Source organism: Anser brachyrhynchus (assembly GCF_964034855.1).
Source record: "Anser brachyrhynchus genome assembly, chromosome: 5".
Classification (NCBI taxonomy): Eukaryota; Metazoa; Chordata; class Aves; order Anseriformes; family Anatidae; genus Anser; species Anser brachyrhynchus.
The window spans coordinates 39,072,076-39,096,011 of NC_137699.1; the positions used below are offsets into that span (position 1 = coordinate 39,072,076).

Genomic DNA, 23,936 nt, shown 5'->3' on the forward strand with positions numbered 1-23,936 from the left:
GCTAAATTTGCTTGTACCAGCGGTGATCAAACCACGATCCCTGGCTGTTGTTTTCTGCGCCTCCACCTGGCAGGACTACACCACCTCATCCTCGCTAAATAACAGGTAAGGATCCAAGGAATCTTACCCACCATGATCAGCAACACCTGTGAAGACTAGAGCACCATTACACCAGGAATTGCAACAACTGGAGCTTCAAGTTGCTAGAAGATCACTGCAGTTCCTCCCTCCCCTAAATTCATACTTTTTCTGGGGTTGAGCTGAGTCCTACAGACATAGACTCAGTTCTTCCTTGCACAATAACCAGCCCCAAACCAGCCTGAATAAGGCTGGGATTTCTAAAGCTGGTGTGGAAACAGTTTGTGGAAGGCGATGGGAATTCTTTGACATTTGGTACTTATTCTCCCCAAATACAGGCTCCTGCAATGTGATGCAGAGAGGAAAAGTTTCCCTTTTTATCTTTACTAGATGCCTGATGGCTCTAGTGATGAAGTAAAGGACTTCAGAACACATTCTGCCCCATGAGATACACTGACTATTTTTAACAACCTTTGTTATAAAACAAAACTCCCTGGTATAACATACCATGTGTTGCAGTCAACTTGGATCGTTTCCCCGGGTTTATAAAAGTGTCCTCCATGGACACACGGGCACTGGTCTTTGGGAATACAACCTCCACTGCCATCCAGTACCAGCCCATCAGGACACATGCAGCCAGAGACGCATTCTGTGACATACTGCGTATATAAAGATATGATACAAGGCAATATGGTAATGCACAGAACGTACAGGGAGCCTACAGAGGTGTTAGCACTGTATGCCAAACTTTTAAATAGGGTTTTAAAAAAAAAACAAACTACAGTTGTAAATTAGTAACAATCAAGCTGCAAGCGTCACAGCTAGGTGGGTAGCTACAGCTGCTGCGTTATCAGTAAACTGGTTGGTCTGTGAATAGCATCAGCGTTTGTTAAGGACAATCATACATGCACAATCATGTCGTCCCACGCTCCTGCTAGGAGGTGAAGTCCTTACACAGTGCATGTCTTGCGTCTTACAACTTTTCTGACACTCTGATCCAATTGCACCAGGACCCGCGGAGCTGCAGTTGAAGTAGTACATAGGAGCAGGGCAATCTACAGGGGGAAGAAACCATTTTATACAGGTCATTTAGTGAAAGTGATAAGGACGCCATCAACCACTATGCAACAGAGCAGAGCACTTCAGAGCTCAGACACGTTGCAGCATGTGTCTCTCATTTACAGTTTCCATTAGCTTTTACTTCTGTCCACCAGCAGGATAGGAGAAGGCAGATGACCTCTAAGCTCTGGGAAATATCTTCATCTTTTGAAAAGTTCAGCAAGTCTGGTGACATTTTTACAAAGTCAACTGTTATTGATAACTGACACATTACAGAGAGAAGGCAAAAAATGTGCAGAATACCAAAATATAGAAAGCAAGAGATACACAGAAAAACATTATAAGTACTAGCTGATACCATAAAGCCATTATTTAATGAAATCTCACCTTTTACCAGGACAGTTTCTCCAATGCAGTCTAATCTTCCTTGAATGCATTTGCTAAAGAGATTCCATAAAATGAAAGACATCAGCTCTTTGCACTTTTCTCTCTCACTAGAGAGAAAGCCTCTGCAAAGCTTTGCTAGTCACACAAATAACAAATTCCCATCAAAATGGATATTTGGTAAAGCTATCAGGCTCACAGACATGAACTGCCATCCCCAGAAGGAAGATTAAGACCTAACGATTAAATCCTCTTTCTTCATCTGCCACTATTTTATTGCATGTTTTCCCTAAATCAAGTCTTTCCTAAGCATTTATTCTATTCTTATTTTATTTATTTTTATCATCTCTGTGATGAAACTAATACTTTCTTAAAGAAGAGACCTCTTAAATTACTAAATGAATCTGTGTTTACAAAGCAGTCTAGAATCCTCAGAGGAAAATCTGAGAGTTGGAAGAGAGTGAACACATAGACATCTGAAAATAAAAATACATGGCAAAATTCAGCCTTCCACTGGTATTTGTTTGCATTGCTACCCTCAGCTGCCTGAAAATGAGAAAAAGACAGTTGTTTTGCACTGGAGATGCAAGATAATTATATTATTTTGGGTATTTTCCCCAAAAATTCTCTCTTTCATGTTTACAAACTAAGATTTTGATTTTTTCCCCCTTGGCCATTTTCATTTTTTTAGTCTGCAGGATGTGCTGGGGGGTGGTTTTGACTCTTTTTTCGTCTGAAAGCCAGAAACTCCAATCTCAAAGCCCCTATCTTGCTCCCATTGTATACGGATTTTTTTTTTTTTTTTTTTACACCACAATGAACTTTGCATAGAGATAGATCGCAAACATGACTAATTTACATGTTTTCAGCTTTTTGTTTGCTAGCAGGAACATAAGATCTTAACCTTCACTGTGGCTGCACTACCTGACAGGGGAACATGTGCTTTGGTATGATCAAGCAGAAATTTGTCATTGCTACAGTAAGAAGACCCCATTCAGGGATTAGAGCAGGGAATTCCCTGGTGAGCCCTGACATCCCCCCAGGTATTCGGCCTTTGCATCATCAGAGCAGCTTACCACAGCAGTTTGTCTTCTTGGAAGGAGTTGCCAGGCTGAACAATCTTGCCTTTGTAGTAGCAGGGACAGTCATCTGGAGTGACACATTCCTCCTCGTCATTGAGGTAGGTCCCTTCAGGGCAACTGCAGCCCTCCATAGGAACGATCTGAACTTTACACAGCGGATCGGGTTCATCCAGTGAGTGGCAAGACTGGTTACAGTACTTCACGCTATAGTTATAAACCATAGTCTCAGGACACTCCTCAGAGGGATCTTTGCAAGAGAAATAAAATGGATGTATGGCCTTCTCTGTGCAATCATCATTCGTACTGTTAATGCAGCATTCTGAAAGTTGGCAGCCATAAATATACTTTTTCCTAACTAGCAGACTTTGACTACCAGTGGCCTGGGGGAAGTCTGATCACATAAACCTGAACTAGGTCAGATTGGATACTGAAATACGCAACAGGGTGTATCTTAACTGAATAAGGGAACCGGTATAATTTTGTCATTTGTAAAATTTGCCATACTATCTTATATCATGAACTGAAACATGTAACTTCTCGCTTCCCCATGTAGTTAAAAATGGATCTTCTCTCCTTAACTAATGATTTCTTTGGATGGGAATAATTTAAGAAATACATTTAAGAAAAACATTTTATAGGGTTAAGTTTTGACAATAAGTGGGCAGTGCTAAGGAACTCTGCTAATTATTTGATGTCACCAAAGAAAACATGTTTGAATTCTCACAGATGTCTTGAGGAAAACTCATGTTACCATCTGAAGGGGGGGGGGGGGGGGGGGTTTGCTTATGGGGAATTGCACTAATCATCTTTGCAGCAACGCTATCACCATATCAGCAATAGGCTCCATGCTTAAACAAAGCTCTGTATGGTTTTCCAGTCCATGACCATTGTACACTTTCTTAGATTAGTTAGCGTACTAGGTTTGTGTACACATTGAAAACCACCACCACCTCCACCAACAAAAAACAGTTGGTTTCCTGGTCTCAGCTGGAGCAGACACAATATCCCATGTGCAAAATAGGGTCTGCAGGCCATATTTTCCTACTTCATAGAGGTGCGATGAGGATGTAGCAAATGGTATTTATGTCACAATAGGCCAAATAAGAAAAATAATAAAGATTTTCAATACAAATTTATATCACAGTCCACCTGACATAACAGAAGATTTACCTGAATTGGTGCTTCAATTGTTAGTTATTTTTTAAAATAATAATGTGTTTACTTTCTCTTTTTATTCACAGAGGGGAAAAAGGTCAATTTTGGTAAAGCGAGGTCTGGTAAGAAAAAGGTTATTTCGTTATAGTACCCATGGTCACAGATTGGTAATCTTAGATTATATGTACATCAAAACTGGAGGCATGAGTGCAGAGCACATGAGCATACCAAAAATAGCTTAAAGCTAGCTCACACACAGAGAAGCAGGAAAACAGTGCCATGACTTAGAAGAGGCTGTTGACCCCCTTAACTAGTAATTCAACTAATGGTTTATGATTCCACTAAAGATCGTTGTATATGCAGACTGCCATCAGTTAGCTAGCAGGATTTCCTTTTTCTTACACTGAGTTGTATGTACTGTAAGCACCGCTTTACAATATAACCTGCCTTGGAGGCTGCCTGCAGCGTGGCACATCTGGACACAGCTGCAGGAGATGAAAGAACCTTTAAAACCACTGCAAGGGGACAGACACTGCGAGTGGCTGTTCTGGCCCATTTACTCTTTCACTCATTAATAGCACAACCCTCAGTCTTATCGCAGGCATGTTCCCAAAAGATTATTTCTTCTTTCATATGGCCTAAAAATGATTGTGCTGATTAAGCCATTAGCATTTTTCCCCAAGGTTACTGCACTGTTTATGTCAATATTGTGTCATAAGTCCACAGATTTCAGACTAAACCATGCTGCAAACCAGTCTTGATTTGGCATGAAATATGTCAGTAATTCTATATTGACAGCAAAGCTTTCAATAGATAGAGACTGTCTAGTGCATAAACTTGCGTGACTCTAGGATAATACACTGTAGACTACACTGTGTTCCCTTATAATTATTTCAGCACAGGTTTGTTAAATTGTTCTTACTGTGATCTTAAATGCCTTCTACAAAGCAGTGCATGACTTGGGTTGTCTCTATTAAAAATTCCAGCTAGCTTCTAAGTCAGGTAATGGAATAGATCATAGCTGTATCAAAGTCGCATAAAAATCATTCGTTATGTTTTATGTTCAGATATATTATTATTCAGAAAACCCATACATTTATTTTCACGTTGAAATAGGCAAAACTCATTTGAACTATCTGATCATTAATGGAAAAATGGAAAAACTTCAAAGTAAAATTCAGAATCTGAGATTCGGGAGATTTATTCTCAGCTCTGATAGTATCTCATAATAAGTTCTGGTAGTGCCAAAAATACACATTTTTGTGGACTCCTAATCCAGGATTTACTGGCAATGTATATACCCAAATATAAACTTATGTTCCAAGAAACTTACTTATTTGTTAAATGGTCCTGCGCTGAAAATACCTTTAAACACTTCAACATTCTCAGAAACCAGTGACATAAATTTATTAAAAGTCATTACTGTTTTATTATAACATGGAAAAATGCAATTAATGAGAATAATGCCCAGTATATGACCAATGTCTGAGACAGAAGGGCTGAGAAGAGCTGTTGAAAATCTTTCAGAATTTACATACATAGGGAGGCCCAAAAATTAAAAACTAACGTTAACTGCAACTATGTGTTGTGATTTGGTTAATACACCTTACACTCTTCTTCTTTGTGCTCTGAATTCACACAAGGAGCATGCTTCCTAAGAGCCTCTTCACGAAGCGGACACGAGCTGATTTTAGCAGGCAGAGGTTTTTTATAGAGCATATGCTTATTCTGTTTTTCAAAGATCTACAACCTTGACTGAGCTCAAAAGCCCTGGGCTGCCACAGAGTGCAGTCTCCTGAAGCTGTTCCCCAGATCCCTACCCAAGATGTTATAGGATGCTTACCACAGATCCCCTGTCTCCACCCCTTCAGGGACATGCCGGCCACAGCACAATCTCTGGAGTAGGTAGAGAGCACACTACACAGTGCAACTTCACTCTTCTCAGCGTTACAGGTGTCATACATGCATTTCTAGGGGACAGAAAAGGGCACAGGTGTAATCATGCCTAGCTCACAGAACAAAGAAACATTCAGCAATCCAAAAAATATTCAACCAATATATTTTCAGAAAAGTATTACTACCAATGAAGTTTAATTTGAAACATCTCTACAAGAAAATGTATGCTAATGAATTGCTATGCAAATTGGAGAAATAGGAAATCCATTACAGCCATGTAACTGCAATGATGGTATGTCTAGCACTCATAAAAGATGAATAATAAGAGTGATGATGGCACCTATAGCTCATTAAAGCACTGACAAATGTCTATACCAGCCTCCCATGATGATGTACAGTTTAGGACTTGTCAAAAAACAGCATCTGAAAATATACAGAACTGAAAGTACTACACAGCGATGACTGGTGTTTGTGTCCCTGTCTAGTGTGCAGGTAAGATGCAGCCTATGAAATGACAGGTGCATAAGAGAAGATGATTTAACAGTGAATCATATGTATTGATGTCTAAAGAAATAGTACTAATAGGGACAAAGGGCATGTAAAGCTCAAGTTCTTTTAATTGGGTGTCTGGGCAGCACCCAGATACAGCCAGCCACTTAACAGCAATATGGTCATACTGCACAGATGGCACTTTGTCCTGCCACCGCTGGTGTTGTGGAAAGTGCTTCCACTAATCACGGTTTAAAGCCCTGAGATCAGCAGGAGTAACAAACATATCCATAGAAAATTAAATAATAATAATAAAAGAAGGTTATTATTTTTCTTCAATTGTGAATTAAATTCCTATTTTACATGTAGTTAACATGAATTTTCAAGCAGACATTTTTAAAGGAAAATTTGGGTGGCACAAAGGATAAGCCATAATTTTAAAGGTACCTGAAACACATTAAATTTCATGCAAAATTTCAGGCTCAAATATTTTCTCAGTAAGTTGTATCTCATACAGACCCTACTTGAATTTTCCGCAGTTTTTGCAGAACCTGCTTTACTATTCACAGAAATGCAGTAACTTGCTTGCTCAGTCAACTTCATCAACAACATTATACAGCTGAACACCAGGAGTACTCGTGGAGTACTTCATGCATTCTAAATACAAAGAGCAAAATGTCTCCTCAGTAATAAATGGGTTATAAACAATGTATGTTCTCCCGCTAGATGTGACTTTAAAAGCAAATCAGAGGGAATCCATGGAGTATGAAACCTCTCAGTTTGATTCCCGACAGAAACACTGATTTAGCTTTTTAAAGACTGAACAGTTTTCAAAAACAGCAAACCTTATTTTGCCCGTTTTGCTTCTGGATCATGCAATGGAACTGTCAGTGACAGCAGGGATGCTCATTGAAAACAAGTCACTTAATATTTCAAGCAAGCAAACAGCAAGCAAAAAGTCCCACCATATCTTGCATAAACTCTCATTTTGTTATTTTTCTCATCAACATCAGTGAATCTATTTCCAAACCGGCGTTACTAAAACTTATTTCACTCCTGAAGACCAGACCTCCTTCGTGGCAGGATCAGCCTCTGGACAAGAATAAGCCCCTGATTTAGACCAGTGCCTTACCTTGATGTACACAGCAGGGTCTACAACAGAATGGCAAGCAGCAAACACACTGCTGGTATTAGACAGAAGAGCACACCAGTGTTGGGCAAATTTTTCTGAATGGGGAAAAAAAAAATAGCACCCACAGTCACTTAAACCACACCACTTTGTGAATTAATATTCTTATCAGGTATCACACAGACCTAGAGTGTCCTGAAGCGTTCAAATGATGCTGGAAGGAAATAGTGGGCATAAACATGGTGATAAGCATAATTGGATGGGTAAACTGTCATCTTCCTGAAAGAAAAAAAAGTTTCCTCCTTCCAAGTACTAACACTGTTACTGTGACTGGATTTGCAGAACATTAGAAAAAAATCCCCATTTTCATTGCTTTTTCATGGTTCTTCATGAAATATAGTCAAGCAATAACACAAAGCATATAATATTTAGTGGGCTTTTATTATATATGGTAATACCTAGGAGACTACCCTCTAAATCTTCTATATAGTCAAACCTAGTCAAAATGAGAAGCTGGACAGGGCACCTAGTACAGAAGTGCCTACTGTAGTCAGTAGTTTTGATAACTTATTCCTATTGACTTCAGCACAGCTGTAACAACCTAGATGGGATAAAGATCTGGCCCAGATATTGACAACCAATTATGCTCTGCCTTAAGCCTAAATTGTTCTCATTGATGTTGTGTGTGCTTTTCAAGCCATCAGAGAAGGCGTTGGCTCTTTCTCCAGAGGTGTCTTTTTTTTTTTTTTTAAAAAAAGACAAGCTGTCACCTTAGTGACTTGCAAAAAACAATGTGTTCTCTCTCATAACAGTCTCAAAGGCAGTAGTGTTTGATGTCTACGAGCTTTCTAAAGCTTTTTCAGTTATTCATCATGGGAAAATTGTTTAGCACTGATAGTCCAGGGATGAAAAGCGTGCTACCTTTATCCACACTGTTTGAACAAGGATCTTCAAAGCTGTCCTCAACATCAAAACAGCTGGCTCTAGTTTTCCAAGAGTTACCAAAAGCAGAAGCTGAATCTTCCACAGCTCCAGTGGCCGTTCTGAAATCATCAGTCTGGATGTTATTGAAATTGCCACAAAGACCTTGAGTGGGTGGCAGGGAAGAAAAGAAGAAAAAGAAGAAATCACGAGTGGAAAAAAGAATGACTTCAAGATAAATACCCTTAGATCTATAAAGGTGCTTGCCTGAAAGTAGCTCATTTTCCTGAAGTTCCCACAAATCAGACAGCATACTTACTGCCTTTAGTCCATTATTATTTTCTGCCTTACAAGTAGTACTTAGTGATAGCACAGAGATTGGAGGCTGCTTAAATGTGCTTCATTAAACACCGTCAGACGGAGAGTTCTCTTCCCCAAGATTTATAATCAGAGGAAATGGCAAAAGCAAAACAAAATGCATTGGAGAGATGGGATATTATCCCAATACGTAGATAGGAAACATTAGCACAAAAAGCTTAAGTGATGCTAATGGAAGATAGGTGACAAAACCAAGTTCATAACTTGCATCTCATAAGTCTCTGATGATGGCCTGCTTTTACAGATAGAGTCTAAAAGATCTGCACACACTGAATATCACAGAGCTTATCTTACTTTCTTCAGCAAATTGAAGGCTTTGGCCAATCCTTTGTTCCAGGAAGGCTGTAGATTTAATCAAGGGTTCTAACATACCAAAGCCAATATAAAATGAAATAATTTATTTACTTAAACTGATAGACAAGCAGCTACAACTTGATTTAAGAGCAAACTGAAAGAATGTGATATGTCCTACCAGATGTGCGATTCTGAAAAGAATGATCAACCGTTATGGAGAGCTGCATCACAGGTTTCATTTGCACTCGAATCTGTACTCCAATTGAGCTCAAGATTTTGATAAAAAATGTAGAGGGTCTGAAGATGGTGATGCCATCTAAAGAGGAAAAAAAGAGAAATGAAAATGTATGCATGTACCTGCAAATCTTTACAAAGCTCAGTAAACAGGAATTCCCTTTTACCAGTGCATTCTGTGCACACAGGAATCCCCAGGGACTCCGAGACCTTGTATCCACCTAGGTCAAAGGGATCTGACAAGGGGCAGGGTCTGGCTCTTCAGAGAAAGGAGCAGGAATCTGTCTTTAAATAGATGCAGGCTAGTCTGAGAACAATGTGAAGAAGGACACTTACCTTTCCTTACTGGCAGCTTCACAATGAAATTGTTCATGTAGATATTTCCACAGGAACATATTTTTATTGTCTGCAGGGGAAAAAGCAAAAAGCCCATAGTAATGAATGCATATGGCACAAGACAGACAGCACAACCTCACAAGCTTCCATAAACATTAACAAGTTATGTCTTCAGAACATGATTACCTTTGAGTTCAATATAACTCAGTGTCTGGATACCATACACTGCCACAGAATAAATCTGTACACTGTAACAAACCAAAAAAACATCTCCATAGACAACAACCTTGACTAAGTCCTCTTGCTTACTTAAGAGGTTAGTTATCTTTTGGAGAATTGCACTCAAGAAGTTTCATGTAGGTTCAGATCTATCTCGTTGGAAATGTAACACATCCAAAATGAGAGCTACCTGACTCAAACTTCCTCATAGATAGAGACATGGCTCTATCCCTCATAGACATAGACGTGACTCCTCCCATGGATAGAGACAGGCACCTCCAGAAGCCACCTCATATATTAGGTGGACTGACTTGTCCTTTGAAGTTCCCTATCTTCCTTTGCTAACTATAGAAGGAGGTTAAGATGCTGAGTTTCCTAACCCAGCTAGGACTACACCAGTTAGATACCATTTAGACATAATGAATCCAGGCCTTAGGGATACTATTTATGCACTCCTAAATATACACAGGTTTATTCTAAGTCTGTTCCCATTGAATTCAGTTTGAATCATGGCATAATATTCAGTAGGAGAAATCTCAGGCCTTCATTTGGGAAATTCTACTACTTCACTCATTGCATTAGGGAAAACCTCAGGACTCAAAGCTGCTATAAAAATACAAGGGTCTTACAGAAACCTACATCTATCAAAAATAAAGAAATGAAAAACTTTAAAGTCACGGAAAAGACAGGGAAAGCCAACAAGGATAATTTTGAACCATCTGCCTCTAAAGAAAATGGAAAAAATGGAATCCAAAAGGAGTGGAAAGTAAATAACTCTTGTAGAACAAAACTAATAAACACATGCACTATATCATCTGCTGATATTAATCCTGCAGTGTCAGGACTGCAACTGATCCAAATGAGTCCACAGTATTAGAGAAACCCCATCTTTGAACCTAAATAGAAGTGACAGATTATGTGTCACTAGCTAAGGCAAGTTACTTACAGTTCTTCCTAGTGTGACAATTACATTCTTTAAGCAAGTCATTGTCTTTGACGTCCCACACTGAACAATCTCTCCAATCACCACAAATGTGTCATCAGTGTTCTGAAAAGAGGTGAAAGGGGTGTACAGATGTTGTTAGCATGCTATAGGAAGGGAGCTGGAAGGGAAAAAACGTGTCTCTGAAAGGCTAAAATGTAATAATGAAAGAAGTGGTGCATATAATCTCTAACTGCAGCTTTATTTCATTGCCAAAACCAAGAATGATCACTGCCTTTCCCCTCTTTTTTTTTTTTCCAATCAACCTGTGCAGATCATGTACTTGCAGTCACATGGTAGTCAATCTTTGTGAAGTAATCATCTCATCCACTTATTTTTGACAGTCACACATGAAGAAAGCTTCAGAAGAATGCTTTAATCTACACTAATAAATTGAATAAGCAAATGAATTCGCTAAAAAAAGATGTAAAACTGTGTTGAAGTTGCAAAAGCTTGACGCTTAACACCACAGTTGACTTGCAGTCCATTGCAAATGGAAAAATTTGTGTGATTTAAGGTTAAGCATGTGTTGAAGTGCTTTGTTGGATTGAGGTCATTTAATCAAATGAAGTTATATCAAGCTCCAGCACAGCTTAATGCTTCATGCTAGTCTAGAGATTCAGGAGTGAAATGGGAGATTGTTCATACCTTAGCTAAGACATAATGGCAGTTACCATGAAAATTGAACCTCTTATTATCAAACGTAGTTATATGGAATCCTCCATCTATATTGCAACTTCCAGAACAAGGCAGAGAGATACAGCTCCAGTGACCTCCTTTGCAAGTACTGTACAAAATCCAAAAACGGAGTAATTAGAATAAATATACTTTAAAGGAGCAAAGACTGAGATCTGTATCAGATCGGACCCTCTTTCTCTGTCTTACTAGCTGCTCGTTATTCATCTGCTTATTAAATCCAAGCAGGAGGAAGATTCTATACTAGGCCCTTAGAGTATAAAAGTTGAATGCCTATTGATTGGAGTTAACTGCACTAGGCTTCAAACTAAATCCCTCAGAGACACTGAGTTGGTCAAGAAAGAAATATTCTAGGGCCTGAATTGGTTACTTAACTTTTTAAAATAAAGAATCTCTTTGAGCAGGATCTTGCAACATTTTATGTTATTGATGCAACCATTCAGCAAGTTGCTGATGTGACTTCTCAGCAGCTTACTGTGGAGGACCTGAGTTAATGAGCTGTGTTAGTTCTTAGAGCTGTGCACACAACAGGAGAACAGCCAGGCAATGTCAGCTTGGGCTTTGTGAAGAGTAAGCAAGGATGTGGCTATATGGGAATCACCCAAATCCCATCAAGTTCATTTCCTCAAAACTGCAGGTTCTGAAGAGTATTTCCTGCATTTGAGGACAACATAGAAAATACTTGATCCAAAGGGGTTTGCAGAATATCCGCTCTATCCAACCATGCGCCACAGTGTAATCCACTGCTCCCTACAGAAAAGATTATTCCTAAGGTTAAGAAAATGTACTGTATTTCAGAAGCACAAAAATACATAGAATTGTTCATTCACAGGATAGATATCAGAGTAAGAAACATCTCTTTTGAAAAGAACATACCCAAGGTCTTATCACATTTCACTATTGCAGAGTAGAGATGGGTTCAAGCTACAAGTTTTGCTCAAAATCAAATCATTCTCAAGGATCAGGACTTTTGAGATCCAAGCCTTGGAACAGCCCTTTATAGATCTAGAGATGGCTGGAAAATTACTCATTAACATGGTATGACCCTCTGCTCCACTTTAGTGGCCAATGCTTCTAAACTAACCAGCAAAGCAACTTATTTTTCTGCATTATAGTAACTTGGGCTCAATAATTGCTGGCAATTCTAAGATAAGGTGATAGCTATGTGAGGCTGAGGGCTGCCTCAAAGTTTTTCTGAAGGCTGTTGCAATTCAGACCCCAGTTTTTGTATTAAAGCCATAATTCCTTAAGACATTAGGAACAGCAAAAAGGAGAAAAGAACAGAATGAAAGTCATCAATGCTTTGCAATAATTGCCTCTTCCTTGTTAGTGCAATCAAGTTCACAACAGTACCAGTTTTGGCAAGGAGTAAAGTAAGTCCCTCCAGATGGGTAGACTTTGCCTTGAAACATACAGGGGCAGCTGTCTCTGGGGACACATTTTTTGCCACCGAGGTCATCAAGGATGGTTCCTGTTTAGACATATTAGCTAGTTAATATTCTTCAGGTGAGTCTGGGAAACACCACGAAGGAAGATCAGAATAAGCAAAAAACTCTGGAGGATTCAGCATTTCTGTAAACGATTGGGGTATATTTTACTGAAAAACACACACCAGGCCCTCTCAGGTGTTAATTGATGAGAAGCGTTTTTTACTAGACCTCAAATAAAAGCAACACAGCAATACAAAAACAAAAGAGTATCTCTGCATGTCACTGTAATCCTACACCATGAGCAGGATTGTCAAATGCCAGACCATAAGCATATGAGCTGGTTTTCATCCATTGCTAATAGTGCATCTAACAAATCAGAACTCAAATTCTTCATGTGCAAGATTGCTCAAGCATGTACCCGCCAATGCATTTATTTTACATGTGACTTAACCTACAGTCATAGCTATCATCCCATAGGCTAGATATACACCTAGACTTGTAACAAGGAGGTATCTCACCAGACATCCTCAGCTGCATTTCTACTGTCTGGAGAACCTCTTTCCTTTTTCTACATCTGTACCTTTTTTTCAGCCTAGTCTTTAGGAAAACATCCTTTCTCTCCCCTTCTCCATTGTTATGATCTTGGATCTTTAGAGATCTGACTCTTCCAAGAAGGAAGTTGCTTAATTATGCTAGAAGAAACAGTTTGTTCACTGCTTTTAGTGTAAAATCATGAAGAAAAAAATTGCCACTAACTGAAAAGGAGCAATATTCCTCTTTGTCCCTTGATGTGCGTGACCAATTGGAAGAAGTAGATGCCTTACCAGGAGGACAGAAACAGCCATCTGTACATGGGGCTTTGCAAATCTTGCTTCTTTCTGGGTCAGCACAAGTATCAGCACAGGAATTTCCACATTCCATGTACTCCATGTTGTTTGGGCATTCCTGATCTGCAAGACCAAATGAAAATGTGGTATGTTACTGTTATAAGTGCTCTAAAATCTTTGCATCACTGCCCAACTCCTTCCTCCTTTCCCCCATATCTTGGTTGGGGAACTCTCTATCCGGATGTATCATATTGTAATAACTTATTTTTGCCTCAAACATCAGTCATCTGGCATTAGTCTTCTATCCCAATTCACAACAGCTGTTTGGAAGAACTACCTGTAGCCTTCCCCCTGAATTTATAGTGATTTCCTGCCCAATAGCTGCAACTACTGAGTGAGGACCATTTAAGAACAAATGTGTTAAACTTCTCAGTGACTTCTTTGGACTAGACATCAAAATTTAAAACAAGATTAGTTATAAATTAACTGTGCGTGGTAAAATTCAAAAAAGAACTGGGAAAAAAAATAGCCATAACGAGGAGGGGTAAGAAATCCTAATATAAGTTCTAATTAAGGAGCAAAATCAAGTTAAATTTGTAGAAGCTTTTCCATTAACAATGTTTCTGTCAAAAGTACTTTTACAGACTAATTCACTGTAGTTAACAGAGCTCCTATCTTTGCTCTACTGGGATCAGGGTTTGTACATATATGTCTAACCTGAAAGAGATCTCCAGAGCAATAGTTACTTACAGCAAAGTTCTTTGGTTCTCCATTTCCCTGGGTCTCCCTTGCTGAGGACACAGTCTCGAGAGTATTGGTTTAAAGTGCTGCATATGCAGCTGGAAACCAAATCAGTGTGAGAAGAATTAACCATACAGCTGCACATATCCTCAGTGCAGGTAGCTACATAATCATCAAAAGCAACCACTTTGGGGCAGTTTCCAAAATGGGAGAGAAGTTTCTTGCACATTTTTTTCTAAAAAAAAAAAAAAAAAAGGAGGAAGAAGAAAAAAAGCAATAATTGACATTTTACCAACTTTCAGGTTTTTGGACGTGCATCCTAATTTCTGATGACACAAGTTCATGGTCACATTGAACTCCAGGGGCCATACAGGTATAATTTTCTGTTATGAGGTTCTTTTTCTTGGACTGGAAGCTATCATAAAATTGCATATTTTCCCATGATCTATTTCATTAACATTACAAATAGGATATTCCTTCAACTATAAGATAACATTTTGCCAAGATTCATGGTGGACTCCTGACAAAATCAGTTCACTGCATGCTCTGTAAACAGCCTTTGTTTCATACAGTCACTCAAGGACTGTAGTTCAGGAGGGTTTATACTCCTTAGCCACACATACTTACATATTTACTGCATCTATCATCTTCCCTCCTAGGATGCCTTCCAGTGTGATCATCTGGACTCACATCAGCACACTTTTCAGATGGATCCTCAACTTTGTGAAAGTTCCCAAACTGCCTCGGGTGCATTTGATATCCTGCAAAATCCCCAGGTGCATCTGAGTGACTGTCTGCAATCCTTTAGATCAGCTATTTTGCTATAAATATGCACTTCATTTTTGGGCTGTAAGGCCCAAAGCATGGTCTTTACCAAATGCCTCAGCTTAACCACAGCATTCATAATATAAAAAATAACAGCCTGGCATAATATCTGCTGGGCTAGAACCAGGCATTTGGCGCACTTGTATCAAGAACTGCTGGCAGTCTGGGCAGTAATAATCACATGAGATTCTTGACCTTTCTATTGCACGTCATCACTTTCACAGTTCAGTTTGTTATGGGTGCATTTGGACTTACAGAATTCTGTATTTGCATGTGTAATGGCCATACAGTTTAGTTTTCATTCTACTATCACAGCCTGAAGTGCAGCCTTAGGTGCATATGCTCCTAATCATCTGTGAACTTACTACTTTTCAAAGGCTAGACAAGATGGGAAGAGAGGCACACAATATATGTATTACACTAGTTATAGGGATACACTTGACCAAGGCGTTACCAGATAGATCCTAGATCTGAGAAATTTTTCTGACAAACAGAAGTTTGAAATATAAATATTTCAACCAGAAATATTGGATTCCAGTGGATATTGGTTCCAGTGGAACCAGAAGCATAAAAGAAGAGCCTTGCTTTACTTAGAGCAACGCTTTGCAACAGAAAACAGTTTCCTCAGAAAATTTTGAACTGGCTCTAGGTTTTACCAATTGCGGTTGTGAAGTAAAGGGCAGAAACATGACTAAGATGTGCCCAAAAAGCTTAATATCAAGTACTCCAAAGAACTCCAAATCTACCACTACAAGTGGTATATTTAATCAAATCTCTCAGTTCTTTCTGAAGGGGTGAGGTAGATGACAGTATTTTTCTGGTGACCTAAAAAGTCTAGGTATTACATGAATTGATGGTATTACAATTTTGGCTTTAGTCCTGCATTAAGTACCCTGGGATGCAGGTTTCTTTCCGCTCACACACCCTGCTGCAGGACGGTAGTCTCATCTGTTTGCTGTGCTGGCGTTTCCAGCCCAGTGTAATATCTGAAGGTGTCAGTGGATGGCACCGCAGTTTCTGTAAAGATGCTCAGTGAAACCTGTCTGGGTCAGTCATGGCACTTTCATTTCATTTCAGAGCCAAAACTAATCACACTTGATACCCAACTGTAAAATGATGAAAATGGAAGGACAGAAAGTGCAGTCATGGCTCATTTGAGACTACAAGTTCCTTAAAGTTTGGTACTATCAGTCGGAAACCTGGCAATGTTGCTACATGACAACGTTGCTACATGACAACTGGGCAATTAAACTGGGTCGATGAGGTTTGAGAGACTTGCAAGTTTGCAAAGAGCAGAGGATCCCAAATCATTCCACAACCTCTTAAGTTGCACCTCCCATCTACAGAAACGTTGGGGTATTTCAGGACATCTGTCAGGAGAACTGTAACCCCACTCAGAGGAAACAAAATTCAAGTTTCATGCCATATATTAACACACTCCTGTTCTCTGTGGAACACACTGCATTCATGGCCTACCGTCCAAAATCAAATCATTCTTCTTATTGCCATCATAGTTCCCACAGAGACCACAAATTTTCTCTTTATATGTTTCTTCCAGGTCCAGCTAAGAAACAAAAGCAGAGAGGAAACCTAGAGTTTAAAGGCTTTTTCCCCCCCCATCATCAGTACGTTACCAGATGGTTCACTATAAAAAAAGCACACTGGCAGAAACGCTTATTACCTGTTTTTAGAAGTCCCCTTTTCAGTTACAAACCCACCACAAAACCTACTGGCAGACAGACTGAATTCAGATGAGATGATGATTTTCCAACAATTGACATTCCAACCTATTAAACAGCTAACTGCAGTATTCTGAGTACTGGACTAATCCTTGGACCAGGGTCTCCCAGTAGAGAGTACTGGGCAGCTAACTGTTCCCTGATGCTGGAAGATGTGAAGAATCAGCTTCTGGTCAGCTTTTAGCAGTATCTATTATTTTTTTTTTCTAGCTCATAGGCTAAATGGAAAACTTCATAGCATTGCTATGGGTGGGTCTGCCCAGCATAACTTGTTCTGCCCATACACAGAGGCAATAGAGAGCCAGGTTAACACATTACAGCCTTGCTAGATAGAACTATTGCACTTAATCACTCCCAATTGCTTGGAGAGTAACAGTGGCATGACTCAGGTCCACTTACAAAAGGCAGTGCTTTTCCTACAGGCATGTCACCCTAAAACTGTGTCTGCTGCACAGGTGATTACAGGTGATGCCTGTAATACTTCAAGTATTAACTAGTACAGAGGGAGGGGGAAGCAAATACTTCGTTAAATCAGAATTTGAATTACAACTTGATTGCTTCCTGATATTTTTTCCCCCCCCCGTGTTCACCTTCTACCCTCTTTCTCTCTTTGGCCTGCTAAACATGACATACAACTTCCATTTATTTAATCTCAGTCCTGATTGTGGAGGATAAATGCTTACACCCAAAAGCGTAAATACACTACCACTGCAGAAGGTATTTTGGGGTGAATGTACAGAGGGAAACTCCCCCATAACTATGCCCTGGAATGAGAGAGGCCAAGGTCTGCACTGACCACACAGATTAGTTTCCCACACGCGATGTGAATTGAGAAAGAGGGTAACTAAACAAGTCAGAGCTGGGGGCACTAGCTGTACTTCTGCCAGTGACCCATGCAGGAAGCAGATAACTGTAGAGATGCTATCTGCAGGGTTAACAGTAGCAGCTTTTGTCATGTAAAATTGCTTGGGGAGGCCTGGGTGTTGCAGCTCTACTGCCCTGCCCCATGAAACAATTAACTAGTGTGGTATGTCCCCATCAGTTTATGGGCACAGTGGTACCTCCCCCCCTCTGCCACCCCTCAGTATTCAACACTGTGCCTGCATCCAGCTCTGCTTTTCATCATTGATGAGGTTCACCAAGAGAAAAACAACTAACTGGCTGTTCATACTAGGAGAGTGTCAGCCCAGTTCCACTTGAGTGTCAGACCCAGCTTGGAAGTGACTTGGAAGTAAGCACAGGTGTCCTCAATCAGGATGCTCTTCAAGCTGAAGGGCACAGGGATCCTGGAAATTAGAGGGAACAAAACAGATAGCATTGGAAAAATAAATAAATAAAATCCTCTCAGAAATATAGAGAAGAAGAACTAGAGTCAAAAGGAGGCATATACGCCATGGAGATATTCTTTTCAAGGTCAGCCTTCATTCTCATTAATGCATTAATTTAGGTCTATCACCTTGTCCACTGTGACATTCTAATAATCTTAATCCACAACACAATGTATTTTGGTTATGAACATGTCAATAGCAAGTTAGCCAGTCTACCTATAACAATGCAGCACTGCTTGTCTACTTGAACTGAGGCCCTAATTCAAAGCGTTATAAGGAACAAGATCACAATACTGGGATATTGCTCCCCATTTGAGGATACCACAGGTTATCATAATCTCTCCAGGATTTTCCTTGGTATTTTGAAGTCACAAATGCATTTTGGTCTGTTCTGCTTCCAATGTACTGATGTGACTCAGAGCCATGTTACTTTTTGATTTAACTAAGACTATTATTATTCACTTTCCTAACCACCCCCCCAAAACAAACAAACAAAATATATATATATATAAATCAGAAAATGGTTTGAAGACAGAAGATTTCTTGTCCCTTTGATTTGGGAGATACATCTGGTGATGTTACTGTGTATTTGGCTGTTTCTGGATGGCTATCAATAGAAGACAGCCCATAATGTTTGTGATTTTTCTCTCCAACAAAACTGTGAGTGTTCTTCCCAGAGACAAAGCCTGCCTCAGCCCTTCATACCTATATGCTGGGAGCAGGACACTACACTTCTCATGAAGGCTGCCCTTATGAATACACCCAGCTTTCATTACTGTTGCACGTGACTGTTTATTCATGGAATATTTTTAACTTTCTGCTTGCACTTTGCTTTCAGGTTTATTCCAGATTGGAATTAAAGGTGTGGATTTTGACTTTGAAAATTCTGGCCTTTGCATAGAAGACCCCAAGGCAAGCTGTGATCTGCAAAGGAGTGCCATTTCTAGACTAATCTATCTGGGAACAGCAAACTGCTTCTAAAAGGACCATCTGTTTCTGAGTAGCAACAGCACTAAGGTTAGTGTCACAGAAATAACGTTTTGAGAAAAAAAAATGAGTTACTACAAAATCTGTTCTATAAAGTGTTGATTTTATCCTCAATCCCACCAAATGCAAGCAACATTAAGGAAACCTACACCTTATGTTTTGTTCCAAACAAATTGCCTTTTCTAGCGGCATTGCTGTTGAACCCTGGGAATTGTAGTTTACTTGCTTCTTGCCATCTCCACCACTACAGGATGGACTCTTCACAATACCCTCTTCAACATGCTATGAATAGATCGTACGCAGCTGTTTGCACCTCCACATGGCAGGACTCCTTTCTAGACAGACCACTGATTGCTAACACCTAGCAATAAATTGACAACACGAGAAAATAGCCATACAGTCATTACTTACTGGTTTCCATTCACTGTGATGCCAGTCTCCTTCACCTCCAGGATCACCCCATCAATGGTGACCGTGAAGTAGATAAGGTGACTATTTTTGCCACTACGCCTGATTTGGATGTTGAAGTCCTGGTAGCTGTCATTGCAGTGAGAAGCAAAGATGTACGTGCAGGTTCCAGGAAAAGTGAACTTAACATGGTCAAACGTATGAAAGTGGAAATTGCCCCAGGTGGCACATTCGCTCCTACCAACAGTAGAGACCTGGACTAAAGAAAGATTCAGAGGAGGGAGGTTAATGAGTCGTCTTTCATGAGGTTTTTGTTGAAAAATTAGAGATTTTTGAATGCAAAAATGTAACCCCCTGGAAGATACCAGCTTGTAGAAATGAGATTCATCTCAATTTCTTTAGAAGTCCATTTCAGAGAAACCTCCGATATGATCAGACAAACCCAGGCTCCTTTGAAGTTAACAGTGAGAAGCAGAAGAAGCTTAGCTTCCCTATCTTAGATATCCAGCTAGGAGGGAGATGAAACCTGCTGCAAGGCTGCCTGTTTCTCTCTGTTGTCTACAAAGGTTGCTGAGAGGTGCCTTCTTAGATGGAGACATAAATCTACATTCTAGATATCTAAAGCGAAATGAGGGCAATCACATCCTGGCTGCCTAAATGTTATTTCTGCCTTGGAACTCCTACCCCTTAACACAGACAAGAGTTTTGTTCTTGAGATCCTTCCAGAGGCCACCAGGCTTTTCAGCAAAATGACAGCCACAGCTGAGGCCGCCACCAGCTTCAGCAGTCAGCCCAGGGCTACTTGTTTTTCATTTCAAACAAACTTGTGCCTTGGAGCTGAGTTGTACCTCTGTCAACAGTGTTGCTAGATACTTTAAGTGCATTTAAGACATCACTTTAGAAAGTAGTTTTCATACCACTGAGATGCATAAAGCCAACATGAAATCAAAAGAAAGCTACACCTTGAATTAAATAAGACATGCTTGCTACATTATGATTTTGGAATCTCTTCTGGGCCCGTCTGAAAGAATGGCAAGCAAAAATGAGCAGATTTGTTTGCATTGTTGATGCATCACGTTTATGAATAACAACATGGCAACTTCCTTCATAGATCAAATCAAAACCAGTTATTAGTATACTCAGTGAACTCTAAAATCTTATGAGATATTCATACCTAAGAAACAGCAGGGGAGCACAGAAAAGAAATCTAATCTTGTTAAAAACATGCAACAGAAACTCAAGTGACAAAGTTCTCACAAAAACAGCTGTTTAAAAGGATTGTAATTTACATAGGTGTTTGCAGCGCTGAAGTGGAATAGGGTAATTTAGCACATTTTTACACAATAATGAGGGAAAATTAGAAAGTTTGGTTTCTTCTTGGGAGTGGATTTCTAGAATTTCTAGTACAGCAATAACAATCAATTGTTTGTATATTAAGTGATTAGGAAAAGTATAAGACATTCAGAACCAAACCAGGAGGTAACGGTGCAAGAGACCACAGAAGTGTGGTTACTTCTAATGCAGTATTTCATACTGGTCAATCAAGTTTAGCAGGCATTATGCTGACACACTTCTATTACAGATGTATGCAAAATGTGTAAAAAAAAAAAGGGGGGGGGTAACTTTTTTTTTTTTTGGATGCAAACTGCATGCAGAAAGTCTGCTTTTTAACATTAGTTGCTTAAGACATAAAGCAATTGATAAACTACACAGTGGTGGGAAAAAACAACAGAACAACAGTAACACTGAAATGGCTTAAATTAAAGATGAAAAAGCAAATGTTAGTTTTTGGCATATCTTGTGAATATATGTTTTCATTTGATAACTCTAGTTGTCACCTATGGAGATCAATATGCAAGCAAATAACCTTAGATTTTTTTTTTTCTTACCTATCTGAACTGGTTCTTTGCCCTTGCAACAACTCCAAATTAGGCAGAAGATCCAAAACAACCTCCCATTTTTAATTTCCATCTTGCCATGGAGTGGTAACTTGAAAATCCTTCCAGGGAAGTGTGTTTTTCTTGGCTTATAGGCAGATTTTTATAGTCCAGGAATTTGGCATGAGAACAAAACATTGATGGCAGGGTCCCTGAAAGGTGGAGCTTCATTCATTTTCCTTTCAGTTGTTCATGTTTAGCACCCAACAATGTTCTGTCTTTTGGAAAAGACAATTATCTATTTCTCTTCTTCATGTGGGGATGGAGAGCTGTCATTTTCTTAGCCCCTTTCTTTAAAATATATATTTCCCTCCCTACACTGTTGCCTTTTCTTTAGGCAAAAATCACTTTTCATTTTCATAGCATCTGATTAGTAACAAGCAATCGTTGCCCTCTTTGTACAGCTTTTCTCTGGTTTGCACATCAGCACAGTTCCCCAGCTCAAGGAGAAACATTTGTTGCCTCTGCTGGCTTGATGTTTTTTTCCGAATGGCCAAGCAAAAAATATCTTAAGGTCAAGCATAACATGGTTATAAAGAGTCATAACCATCAAAAATCCAGAGGGCTCAGTCATGGTCTGACCTATGTCCTTCTGTAGGACAGTTCTTAGATATGCCGTCACAGGTGTTTGATGTCGGTTATTTTAGGGTCTTCTTTAGAGATTTACCTGCTGTCTTGGCACAAGCTGACCTTCAACTTGTCCGTGCTGTGGGGAAATAATTTCTGTCAAAGAGGAAGCCCCTCACCCAGCCTGGGCAAATCAGGCAAACATGCGTAACAGCTGTTCCCACACATTCAGCTGCTCCATGCCCCTTCGGGAATACATTAATACCAGAATGATTCCCAGCAGAAAGTGAGCACATGGCTTGAAGTGCACTTAGGTTTCATCCTTGTTGCAAGTCCTTAGGCCAAGGTAGTCCATGGACTTGCTGGGGAAAACAGGTGCCCTTTTATCTGGTTGGCAGACAGTGAACCAGCCTTGAGGACTGTGTCTTGCTCACCGCTTTACCAAGCTTCCTGGCATATGCAGAGTTAAGTATCCTAAAGCTGGCCCCCTGATTGTTTCAGCTGTTCCTCTTAAATGTTTCTGAGCCACTTTCTAAGTGGCTTACAGAGGTGCAGGCACAAATGTCTGCCAGGTGATTTGTGGCTGCCGCTGCTCTTTAAGAAAACCCCGCACCAGCAGGCAAGGACATTGTGCAGCACATGAAACATGAGTTCACGTTACCCCTTTTCCACTGCCTGTGCCCCATTAATTCCATTGTCAGTCGCAGTTGAGGCAGGGCACTATTGGAAGGTAAAGTCTGTTCTTGAAGCCCTGCCATTTTGGCTAGGGTACAAACTGACAGGCTGTACGGCACTGGTGCAGGAAGCAGTAGATATCTGCTTTTTTTTCCTTTTAATCACAATGCATATTTCCCCGCTCTTCTCCACCCACACAGTTACAACATAAGACTGCAGAATACCTAGTAGATAACCCAAACTGTGACAACAGGACCTTGTAGATACCAGGATGACCTGAAATCCTACACAGTGCAATAGTAACCCTCAAAGTCAGCAGACTCCCATAGTAAATTTCAGGTTGAACTTTTGATTGATGGAGCCTCCTCATTCAGACCACAGAACAGTGATAATTGTAGGTGTGGCAAAGGGTTTTGAAACCAAGGAGGAAAATCACATAGGGCAGTAGCCCACAGCCACTGACATAGAAAGGAGAGTGTTGTTAAAGCTAATGGTAGAAAGCTGAAACCTGTTAGTTTGCTCAAATCAAGGCTAGTTTCAAAATCCAAGGGCAGAACTCTGTTGAGATATGGTCCTTTTTATTTTTATAATTGCTGTCCTCTTCCTTTCCAATTCCCACACAGGTAATCAAGGCGTATAGTTCATTCACATAGATATGAGAGCAGAAAGAAGAACAAGAACCCAGCAATCTAATTCCTGACCCTAGAACAAAATTGCTTCATCCCCCAGGGGTACCATGAAAGGGACAGGAACAACATATGAAATACTCACCAAAGATAGCATTCAGATTGGAGTGGTCCTTATATGACAAGGACACGTCGAGACTTACCATCACAACTCCCAGCCCCTTGTCTCCTACACGTGGTTCAGGGGCATGCCAGAGCATGCAGGAGGGATGAGCTAAAGCATGATTTCCCCCTGCAAGCCTCAATCAGCACATATGGTCCTAGGAGGAACATTAACAGCACACATTAGAATTGTGTCCAAGGGACAGACAGAATAAAACAAATAACTCATTGCATCACCATTCATTTCTGCTCCATTCAGCACAGAAAGTAACATCAGCCATCTGGAAGCCTCTGCTAAGAGGATGTGAGCCCTTTTCTTGCTGCTGAGGGACACAGCAGACCCAGTCCTCCT

At 40.0% G+C, this 23,936-nt stretch overlaps 1 protein-coding gene across 9 annotated transcripts in view; it reads right to left on the reverse strand.

Annotated features, from left to right (window-relative positions):
* The window catches only part of LOC308195946 (mucin-5B), a 46,276-nt gene that overhangs the window by 21,531 nt on the left and 809 nt on the right, over positions 1–23,936 (reverse strand). Inside the window, exons 2-21 of one of the 9 annotated variants that reach the window (XM_080594200.1) lie at positions 23,626–23,742; positions 21,507–23,254; positions 19,621–19,871; positions 18,066–18,180; positions 16,632–16,719; positions 14,958–15,091; positions 14,340–14,565; positions 13,587–13,712; positions 12,686–12,803; positions 11,285–11,423; positions 10,601–10,702; positions 9,436–9,505; positions 9,044–9,181; positions 8,194–8,358; positions 7,276–7,370; positions 5,602–5,728; positions 2,598–2,850; positions 1,525–1,577; positions 1,033–1,133; positions 586–737 (exon numbers count right to left, since the gene is read on the reverse strand). In XM_080594200.1, coding sequence (XP_080450326.1) covers positions 586–737; positions 1,033–1,133; positions 1,525–1,577; positions 2,598–2,850; positions 5,602–5,728; positions 7,276–7,370; positions 8,194–8,358; positions 9,044–9,181; positions 9,436–9,505; positions 10,601–10,702; positions 11,285–11,423; positions 12,686–12,803; positions 13,587–13,712; positions 14,340–14,565; positions 14,958–15,083 — 1,991 coding nt within the window. In that variant the 5' untranslated portion in view covers positions 15,084–15,091; positions 16,632–16,719; positions 18,066–18,180; ... (1 more) ...; positions 21,507–23,254; positions 23,626–23,742. Of the gene's footprint in view, positions 1–585; positions 738–1,032; positions 1,134–1,524; positions 1,578–2,597; positions 2,851–5,601; positions 5,729–7,275; positions 7,371–8,193; positions 8,359–9,043; positions 9,182–9,435; positions 9,506–10,600; positions 10,703–11,284; positions 11,424–12,685; positions 12,804–13,586; positions 13,713–14,339; positions 14,566–14,957; positions 15,092–16,631; positions 16,720–18,052; positions 18,181–19,620; positions 19,877–21,506; positions 23,255–23,567; positions 23,743–23,936 lie in introns of those variants that run through there. The other 8 variants (XM_080594198.1, XM_080594199.1, XM_080594195.1 and 5 more) reach the window with 8 other exon arrangements.